This window comes from Strigops habroptila (assembly GCF_004027225.2).
Source record: "Strigops habroptila isolate Jane chromosome 13 unlocalized genomic scaffold, bStrHab1.2.pri S16, whole genome shotgun sequence".
Lineage (NCBI taxonomy): Eukaryota > Metazoa > Chordata > Aves > Psittaciformes > Psittacidae > Strigops > Strigops habroptila.
In genome coordinates, this window is record NW_022651054.1 from 10,804,025 (window position 1) to 10,814,525 (window position 10,501).

The window sequence follows — 10,501 nt, forward strand, 5'->3', positions numbered from 1 at the left end:
AAAAAAAAAAAAAAAAAAAAAAATGGTATTTGAGCCATTGCAGTTATGAAGGGAACAGATTTTGCTCCACGAGAGACCATGAACAGATTCACATTAGACTCATGCTTGGATAAAACCAAACCCAAAACATTCTCCTTTCAGACCCAGAGCAGAGTTCTGAATAGACAAGACCACACGAGTGCCCCAGACAGTCCAAGGCACATTACCCCAGTGCAGACATTTCCATCAACATGAAGTTATGACAGCTACATTCTTTCTAGTTACAACATTGTTCTATCAATATTACAAAATTAGGCATACTTTGGATTTTGCACAGAGACAAGAAGGACTTTTACTTCAGGAAGTCATCAACCTGGGTCACCAAGTCATTTCACAACAAAGAGTTCCCTTCGCTCTGCCCTTTCTCCCCCAGCAGTGACTTATTAGCAACACCGAAGTCATCTCAGAGACACAATTTAGGTGCAACCAGCCCAGTGATATTGTCTGTGCATTAGTTAACAAACCAATAAATAGACCTGATGACATGCACCGGGTATTTACTTGCCATCACACAGCATTTCTCCACACCCAGATAAAAGAACTTCCTGCAGCATAATCCAAGAGTCAGTACATACTAAGACAACATCACTGCTGAACCTATTGGAGACCAAGACATTTGTCTGCCTTTGAAGCAGATGTCACATGAGTTTCCTTCACACAAACATCACATGTAAATTTAACTTCTTGGTACTGTGCTTTAAGAACAAAAGCAGATATCAGAACATGGAGGACAGTCCTCCAGAAATAGCTTATCAGCTACAGAAAATAAAAAAAGGAGACAGTGGCCACTTACAAGTCTTCCACATGACTAGCTTGCTTTAAGGAGAGCATCGAGTTAAGGCAGTGTTGAGACAACTGGCTAAGAACATGCCAAATAGAGCTGTTGTCAGTAGTCACCAATTTGATAATCCTACTCCATTGCGGGAACGGGGCCACGTGGCTTTAGAGCTCAGTATCAAGGTCTAAAGACTTCAGCCACAGGATGCCACTTTCTGCAGCAAGCAGCAGCTCAGGGGGATGGCTGTTGAAGTCTTCTAGACCAGGCTGAGTCGCTTACAAGTCTAGGTCAATGTTTCAGCAGCGCCAAAAATACAGTGATGGACACTGAAAGAGAACACCGAGGGTGCCAGCTGCAAGCCTGTTTATCCCAGTCCGAGGTGGAGTTCAACTTGTGTGTGAAAGCCACGTAATCAAGAGCCACCCCACCAGCTTTCAGGGAAGGTCTAAGTACCTGCACTGAGGTTACTGGGAGAGCCAGCTCTCTACAGTCTGCAGGGTGGGTACAGAGGCTCACACTGGCTTTGCTCCTCTTTACAAGATTAACAGTCTAATAAAACTCAGTAAGGAAGTCAGGATCTTTTGGCCTGCCCAAAGAAGTTTTCCCAGCCTCAAAGAAGGAGTTACCACTGAGGGAGCTGTTGTGGAATAGTTTTATTTCTTCCCACGTAAAGGCCATTGTTTTAAGCATTTACAGGTTTCCTAGTGCAATACAACCAAAAAAAGCAGTAACAAAAAAATGCCGCCTTCTTCCCAGGCAACTAAACAGAAGTAGATTTTTACTGCAACATATACACATTAAATATAGTATACAGTCCATGCAGCGGCATAGCCATGTTAAAGGGAGTCGTGGCTTCAGCCATCAGTGCATTACAGTCCAAATTTCACCTGCTCCTACTTCCTATCCAGACTTGAAGAGAAGAATTGCAACCTGACCCAAGTAAAAATAGATGAAGTGCTTTGTCTCGTGTGTTACATAGCTGCCAAAGTTTCTGCCAACAATGCAGTGCCAAGTTGGGTTGTATTTCTTGTCAAATTCCTGAAGAAAGAGAAGAGAGGCATTAAGGCCAAGAAAGCCCACATGAAAATAGTTCTAAGCACAAATTCTTAGCTGGTTCTGTCCACACACTATTGCCTCTACTCCCACCTCCAGCATCTTTTGATTCCCCACTGCAAAACACTATCATATTAAGCAACCAGCCTTCTGCACAGGATAGTTTGAAGGATCTAACACAAGCAAATCAGCTCCTGAGACTTGGAGCACTCATCAGCCCTGGGCAGGACAAGCAGACACAAGAGCTCTCCTTGGTACAGTCTATTCAAGCCCTGCGTGTAGGCTAGCTCAGGGGAATATTTCTCCTCTCCCATTCCAAACCCACTCACAAAAAATAAGATTCTGGCATGTCTGCTCCAGCAAAGCATTTGAGCTTAAAGGTCACCTAAAAAAAGGAAGGAGAAGTCTGGCTTTTGCTGTTTGGGTCTCTTCACATAAAGGGGAGAAACTGTGCACTGAAAGCAAGCAGGCAAATTCACAGGCCAGGCAGCACATGGAGACCTAAGAGGTCAGAGGTGAGCAAGCTGAATGCTGGCTTAATAGTCTTCTACTTTGCAGGTTAGATGGGGTTAAAGACCATTTTCTTCCCTCTAGTTAATACACAACTCCCAAGAACACCCTTTCCTCCACCAAGACAGAGCCAAAAGAACAGACCAAACATTCAAGATTAAAGCCAGTGTTAGCCCTCAGACAGCAGCAAGACAGTTTGAGCTCTTTGCAGGTAACCTTTGAAGTAAGGAAGAGGCTTTCTTGCCAGGGCATGAAGGGCCACCAAATTGCATTCCTCCTCCCAACACCCTCACAGGAAATAAAGGCCAGCTTCTTTTCAGATGCCTTTTTTGTTGCACTCACTCACTTTACAGGCTGCATTGCCCCAAGCAGTTTGAGATAAGTCTTGCCTCAAAGTGATCAGAGAGGTTAGGAGACACCTTTGAATCCTTTCTACTCAAGCTTAGATTACAAGCAAGGCCCAAAAGCCAGGTGCCAGGACTGCACTATGAAGTCACACTTCCTCCTTCAGAAGCTCTTTGCCTGACCATTCAGAGAAGTGGCTACAGAGGGAACTGACAGCTCCCCGGATGCCATCAAGCATGAGCTCCTGCACAGGAGGAGACACCTCTTCACAAGCCAGGGCAGCTGCCTGCATGTTTTTAAAGCAGCACCTTGCACAATCCCACCAGACAGCTCAAGGCCCCATCCTCCCCCACACCACCCACCCCAGTGCCGGGAACACAGCGGGGAGAACTGCACGTGCACGGCTGCCCACTTTGAGTGAATCAGTAATCCCACCCTGCACTGGTACTGCAAGAGAAGCAGCAGCATCTCTGGAGCAAGTCCTAAACAGAGAGTGCAGTTTGCCAGCTCTTTCTAGGCTGGCAAATCCAGAGGGACAGCACTCAACACTGCTCAGAGCTTGCCAAGAGCCCTTCTCTGACCTTGGAGAAGTCATTCCATCCTCTTGGGAACAGCAGTAAAAAAAGCCAAGAAGAAAGCACCTTCTCCCTCCGAGCACACACAGATGAAGTCTCAGACACTCAGGCTCACAACAGGCACACATACTTAACAGCTTCAGGAAGTCTCAGCCAGAGCAGCCCCCTCATCCCGTAGTTACCTTCTTTATATATGCTGCAATGTCCTTTTCTATGTTGTACTTCTCCATTGCCTGTGTAGCACAGTCCACAGCATCTTGCTGCATGTCCTCAGACATGTCCGCATTCTTGATCACAGCCTTTCTGTCAGACATCGTGAACCTAAGACAGAACATAGAATCTTTTAATTCCTTCCCAAGGCAGGAGAAGCTTCTTGTGCATTAGAGGTTGTCCTTTCTATGGCAGGCTGCGTCACCAGCAGAAACTACAGAACCCCTGTTACAGCCAGGGTGAGTTTAAGAGGGTAGCCTACAGTAGTCCCTGTAGGCTAAGGTGCACCTTGCAGCTGGAGCACTGTAGCACTGGCACTGTCTGGAGGTTAGATCAAAGATAGTCCAACATCAACACCTGCATTAAATACGTGCAGAAAAAGCTTACTGTGTGGGAGGAGACGGAATCTGCAGAGAGCCAGAACCTTCCTATAGATCAGTAGGCTAAAGCCAAGTTTGCCTTCCAGGAGCATCAGTGGTTTGGAGCATCATCTGTTCAGAGCCTTGCAAGATCCCAGACTGCCCACCACCAGCAGGGAGGCTCAGGAAGCATGTTAGCAGCAATGCTTTTATTCCACCGCCATCCCAGGAGTTATAGTTAGCACTGCTAGTTTAGCCTGGAAGAGTGGTGGTGTTCCACATTCAGCCTATCATCATTCCCTCACCTCACTGCTGCTTTGCCACAGAAACCCAGACTTCAGCTGTTCCCACGGGACAAAGCCGGTCTGACGAGCTAGAAACAGGTTAACACCATGCTGCAGCCTAGAGACGGGGGCAGGGGAAGCAAGCCCCACCACAGAGCTGGCACAGCCAGGGCCTGGCAAAGCAGCCTCCTTTTTGCCCTCCCACCTGAGGATCACAGCACAGATGCTAGACACCAGCATGCCAGTGCTAGTAAAACTCAAAAGCTGTGTACTACAGCTGAGCATGAAGCCCCCTTCACTCTGTGGTAGTTCAGGTGTGTCAGAGCAGTCACTGAAGCCACTTACACATAGATCTGCCATGGCCTTCCCAGGGAGACATTCAGCACCGGGAAATTTCCAGTGCCATTAGTATTATTCTAGAAAGCCACCCCAGCCCTGCAGCCTCTCTTCGAGCAAAGGCCACACCACTTGCCCTGCGGAAGGAGTCCTGTGCAGTCCTGCTGCTGGCTGCCATTCTCCAACAGACCCCTGGCCCCCCAGCCACGTGAGGCCCAGTCAGGGGGCACATGTTAACTAGGGGACCAGTCAAGCAAAGGTCTTCACAAGAAGGAGCACAGCTGCTCACCTGGACAGCAGCTCTTACCAGAACATGTTAAAACTTTGTGGGAAGAAGCTTCTTAATGACAAGGAGTGCCTCCAATGAAGCCTGCAGAGCACCACTAAGTTTCCTAAGTCTTTTTAGAGCGCTGTAGGTCTTGAATGATACTACCAAGCATGTTTTGAAATAGTGAAACTACACATTTTTAGCTCTACTGGGGAGTGAAGAAAATCTGCTGCAATGATCACTTCCTGGAATAGTCCCAGAAAACTGAAGGAGTAGCTTTGTTACAGCAATTAAAGGAGCCTGCTACCCAGAGAGAAAGAGAATCCAGTTACATAATTGCAGCCCTATGATTACAATACTTCAATTCTTCACTCTGCCTGCAGTTGAAGGCTTCTATTGCAACCTTAATTTATACGTTTTAGATACAACGTTTAATAGAGCACTGCTATTAACATACACTAATAGCATCAGGAGGAATGACAGGAACTGAGCTCAAATGCCAGCAGAGAGCACACGCCTCTACCACAGCTCTGGAAAAGCCACTTCCAGGCAGTTTGTTCCCCTCCATGCTGTGGTTTAAGCCAGAGCCCCAGAAAGCCCAGCAGGACAAGACGTGGCTCACAGCAGCCCAACCAACTGCCTGTAGATTTATAGTCACTATCCAGGAATCTGGCAATCTCTTGGAGAAAGTCTTCTGGAGGTTCAGCCCACAGGAAAAGGGAAGTAGTAGAAATTCACTCGTGGGTCATGCTTCCACGAAAGCGTCTTTAGGGGAAGGGGAGAGGCAAGCTCTCACACACGTCAAGTCTTCACACACCTCCGCTGCACGCCGAGTTCAGAGGGCATTTGCCATTACATAACCAGCCACGGAGTGACCTGCAAAAAGCACCTTCCTTCCTCATTGTTTAGGCAAGGAGCATCTCAGTGCAGGCCCGTGCTGCCGAGGGCCAACAGCGCCATAGAAAAGCAAAAGGATTCTCCTTCAGTAGAGCTGCAAGTGCTGCCCTCCCCACACCACAATGCTCCGGGGCACAGCATCCTTCACAAGCCAACCCACAGCAGGGCCTGGCAGCCGGCTGTGCTGCTGCAGGGAGGGTCCCCTGCACCCATCGTGGGACAGGGAGCAGCTCCAAGGGTTACTCCATTCCACCCCCCTGCACACCACAGAGCAGGGCCCCAGCCTCAGCTCATTACCCCATGGGGTTACAGAGGCATCCTCCCCACAAGCAGCCTAGCAGCACCACATACACCTCTCTTCCCTAAACTACAAGATCAGGGCTGGCCATCAGGGCCTCACCAGTTTAGCCCTCTGAAGAAAACCACAAGGCCCCAGAATCCAGCCCAGGACAGGGTAGGGTTGGCAGTGGGAATAGTACAGCTCCAGCAGCCACCCCTTCCTTGGTCTAGGGCAGGACAGGGTCTTGAAGGAGGAAGAAGAGGCCACAGCCCCAGCAGCCACTTCAGAGCAGGATAAAGTCCTGGGACAGGGGTTAGGCCTAAACGAGAACCCAACCCTTCCCTCACCAGGGCAGGATGAGCTCTTGGAAGGAGTATAAGAGCCAAGTCCAGCACCCAACCACTCCCCCAGCAGGACAGGATGGCACTTTGGGAGCTGAAAGATGCTCAAGCTCAGCACCTGCTCTTTCCCTCACCAGGACAAGATGCAGCTTTGGAAAGGGGATGAGATACAAGCCCCACACGCACACTCTTTCCCCCACTGGGCAGGACAGTGCCCAAGCCCAGCACCCACCAGGACAGCATGGAGCCCGAGGATGGTGATGAGGCCCAAGCCCAGCACCTACCGCTTCCTCAACCACGACCCTAGGAAAGAGGTGCGGCACAGCCCCTTCCCCACCACGGCACAAGGGGGCCCGGGGAGACGCTCCCAGGAGCCGGGCGCATGTGCAGGCCCGAGCCCCGCGTGACCTTCACGGGGGGAGCCCCGGAGCCGCCCGAGGCAGCGGTGACCTTGCCCGGAGCGGGGCCGGCAACAAACCACCGGGGTGGGGCGGGCTCCGAGCGCCGCCGGGAGCTCCCTACAGGCCGCAACCGCCGGCCTGCCACAACCGCCGGCCTGCCACAACCGCGACCCCCACCGCCACCCACCCCGGGTGGCCCCGCCGCCACCTCCTCGCACACGGAAACGACCGGTGCCCACCAGCCGGGTCGGCGGAGGGTGTCGCTCACCTTCACAGTGACAGGGCCACCCCGGGAGGGCGAGGCACGGCACGGACGAGAAGGAGGTGTGAGGAGGCCCGGAGCCGCTCCGCCTCTGCCCGCTCTGCTCCCTGCGCCGCGCCGCGCGCTCTGCGCCTCACCGCCGCGCCGAGCTCAAATACCGCCCCGCCCGCTGCGGCGCGCGGCCCGTCGCTCTCCCATTGGCTACACTTCCCCGCACGCCCCGCTCCTATTGGCTGAGCTACGGCGCTACCCGCCGCCCCGGCCCGTCCGCCCGCGCTGTTCTGCCTACATCCTGTTTCATCCCACAATGCCGCGGGGCGAGCGCGGGGCGGGGCGGGGCCTCGCGGGGGCGGGGCTGTCCCGCTGCTGTGAGGGGCCGGGGCTGGGGCCGAGGGGACCCCTCAGGCCCGGCCCCAGGACCCCGATCCCGGGCGGGCTCATCACGTTGGAGCGGTGTCTGCTGCCTCAGGGAGCCATGGCGCCTCTGTGGGAGTCCCCTCTGCCCTGGGGACCCCGATCCCAGGTGACCATGAGCCCCTGGGAGGGGCGGACTGCCTCGGGTAGACCTGGTCTCCTCGGGGGTAGCTGCCGAGCTCTGTTCACCCCGGCGTCCAGGGAGAAGCCCGGTGCAGCACTGTGGTACGCTGGTTTGCATTACTGCTCTCCCTGGAGGAAAGCCGTAGTAAAGCTCAGCTTTAGCAGCTCAGCAGGTGCCGGTGCCACCGGAGCAGGCTGAAAGGCTGACCCAGTGCTGTGAATCCACCAGCAGCCCTGTGGCAGGACCCCTGGGGCTGCCAGTCAAACCTCATGCTATCGTTGTGGGTACACCTCAGGGTGGGAAGCAGCGAAGGAGACTCACGCTCGAACCCATCTGCTGCACACGCGTCTCATGGGGTCCTGCGCCGGGGCTGGCAGCGGGCGAGCACAGCAAGATCCTGGCACATCGGTGTCATGCCGCTGCTTTGGCCCCTTGGAGCTCCTGCCCTCGATAAACGTGCTCTTGCCCCATGGGCCCGTCCGCCAGGGCCCACGGCCGCCTCCTGCTTTGGTTGCTCCATTTCACCTGAGCAGAGGTGCCAAGTGAAAGGAACCACCTGAAGAAAAGCCTGGCAAAACACAGTCCCAGTTCCTGCGCTGTCCCGGTGAGAACAGCGGTGAGATGGAGATGGTGCTGCCTGCGCTCATCCGGCTCTTAACGAGACCACTTTTAATTGCACGCGTGGCCTTGAGAACCAGGTACTAAAATCTATCTAATGGGATTGCTCAGGGAGGACAAGCCTACAGCTGGTAACAGCACTCGGGGGACAGGTTGGAGTTCACTTCATGTCTGTGCATTGCCTCCTGAGCAGGCAGCTCGGGAACAGGCTGATCCTTTCTTGCTAATGGTATGGCTATTTCATGGTGTGACCTTTGCAGCCTCTGAGATACTGGTCAAAACTCTCGCCAGCAAATAAAGTAGTTACTATTCCCAAATAGACCTGAGCTTCAGCACTAAGATAGCAGAAGCCAGACAGCAGCAGAAAAGAAAGCGAGGACTAAAGCTGCACTAAGTTTGTAAAACCACTTCTGGTGGTAGAGGAGCTGACCTCCAGCCTTCAGATGGATAATCTGAGGGCATCAGCAGCCTCTCAGAGCTCAAATGCATCAAGTGCATCAGTTGGGAATTGGCTGTGGGTCCCTGCTCTCTGCCCAGCACCACACACATGGGAGCTGTGGACATCCCGGGGCAGCACCAGAGGTGCTCGGGCCCAGAAGCAAAGTGTCAATAAATAAATACACAGCCAGAACAGAGGGCTGGGCTGCAGCCATCAAACTGCAGCCTCAGGCTTAAACACAGAGATCCCTCTGCACTGCTCTGAGAAAGAGCTGATGCTCTCCCTGCACCCCTGGAGCAGTGTTTTTCCTGCTTCCTCCTGCAGGTTGGTTTTCCTTGCTCTTGTCTGCAGGAAGGGGAGCAGGCAGTGCCCATCCTGCTGGGATGCAGGCAATGCCCTGCACCCAGTGACATGCTCTGGGTCAGCACAGGCCACCCCAGCCGGGCCCCTGCCTTTGGCTGCTTTGGATGCCGGTGCTAATGCAGTAACAGGCTTAGCTACAGCCCTTTATGAGCTCCCATCTCAGCGGCAGCAGGAGTAAATACTGTTATGGTGCTGTTTCCATGTATCTGGAGGGGGCCGAGGTGCTGGTCTCAGGGCTGAGGAGTGGGGAAAGACCACGTCAGGGCAGTCTGGTCCCCAGAGCTGGCTCCAGCATTGGTGGCTGCTGCTGTAACCCCATCCCAGATCCATCCTGCCTCCTTCCCCAAAGAGCCCGCAGCAAGAGGAGGTGGAGGAGCTGTACTCCTGCCCGGCGCAGCCTGGCTGTGGCTTGGTGCTGCCCTTGGCATGTGGAGGAGCACAGCCTTGATGGAATAAAGTGCTCCAGATGCCACGGAAGGAGCTGCGTTCCTGAATAGTGACAAACAGCATTTATTTAGAAATTCCTCTGAGTCACTATATAAGGCACTTCACAGGGAGTCACAGGAAAAGGGCCTGGCAGCGAGGAGCCATTTGCCATCTAAGGCTCTGCTCCTGCCCCTTGGCCATGTGTTTCCCGTGGGACACGTTTCCAACCCCAGGTGATTTTAAGTCAAACCCCACAGACTTTGTGCACATCTGCCATAAGAAACGCAGAGGTCTGGGATGCAAAGGCTGGGCTCAGAGTGTGGCTGCAGCATCCCACCAGCCCTGCATCCATCCCGCACCTCCACAGGAACATCCCTGCAGGAGATTTTTCCTCTTATTTAATCTAAACCCACTTTGCTATAACTTAGCCCGTTATTTCTGCTCTGTCCCCCCATGGGCATGGCACACCGATGTGTTTTGTAGCATGTGTCTGTAGTAGACGACTGTAGAAATGTCACTTTTGTCTCCTTCCCTCATGTCTCCTGCACCTCTGCTCACCTCCTTGTGCTTCTCCAGGCTCCACCATCAGTCGGCCTTTTGCCAATAATCAATAAAACCAGCACAAATATAGCCCCTTCTTTTATTAATTCCCCTCCTCGCTCTCCCCACATGTCCCAGGGGGTGTGTGTGAGCACCAGGCCCCCGGGAGCAGAGCTGCTCCTCCGCACTAAGGGAGATTTGGCCACTTCATCATATCAACACAAACCCGCTCTGTCAGGCCCTGCCTGCTGCAGCTGGAGCACGAACACCACACGCTGCGGGCACTCTTCCTGTCTGGTGACATTGCAATCACCGATAATCATCCTCCTGTGGCTGAGGCATCGAGCAGAGAGCCGGCAGCTCCTTGCAGAGATGCGCTGCAAAGCAACTGCGCTGAAACGAGACCTAAGGGTGAGAGGGAAGTGCTGCCAGCAGCTCAGCCCGCACCCAGCTCCTGCCAGGGGGGAGCCTCGCAGGGTCTGACCCCTCACAAGATGCTTTATTCTCCCCTGCAAGTGACAGCCCATCCATGAGGCACCCTTGGGGTGAGCTGGATTTGCCCTTCCGCAGGCTGCAGTCCCCATCCACCAGCTTCCCGGCTGCTGGAGCCACATCCTCACCCGTTCTTTTGTACCAGGA

At 53.4% G+C, this 10,501-nt stretch overlaps 1 protein-coding gene across 2 annotated transcripts; it reads right to left on the minus strand.

Moving 5' to 3' along the window:
* Positions 1 to 1,450: 1,450 nt before the first annotated feature.
* DYNLL2 (dynein light chain LC8-type 2) lies at positions 1,451 to 7,071 on the minus strand. Of its 2 annotated transcripts, XM_030472431.1 has the most exons (3): positions 6,945 to 7,071; positions 3,483 to 3,621; positions 1,451 to 1,855 (listed from the first exon to the last, which is right to left on the minus strand). In XM_030472431.1, exons 2-3 carry the CDS (start codon positions 3,612 to 3,614, stop codon positions 1,718 to 1,720), a joined length of 270 nt encoding a protein of 89 aa, XP_030328291.1. In that variant the 5' UTR covers positions 3,615 to 3,621; positions 6,945 to 7,071; the 3' UTR covers positions 1,451 to 1,717. The 2 variants fall into 2 exon arrangements, with proteins under 2 accessions (XP_030328291.1, XP_030328290.1); XM_030472430.1 differs by lacking the exon at positions 6,945 to 7,071 and having other exon boundaries at positions 3,483 to 3,643.
* Positions 7,072 to 10,501: the final 3,430 nt, after the last annotated feature.

Bases quoted from the DNA above. Each gene is read 5' to 3' on its own strand.
- DYNLL2 (XM_030472430.1), bottom strand. From the start codon at position 3,635: ATGTTCTGTCTTAGGTTCACGATGTCTGACAGAAAGGCTGTGATCAAG. The intron at 1,856-3,482 runs GTAACTACGGGA...CTCTTTCTTCAG, and splicing joins TTGCAGCATATATAAAGAAG to GAATTTGACAAGAAATACAA.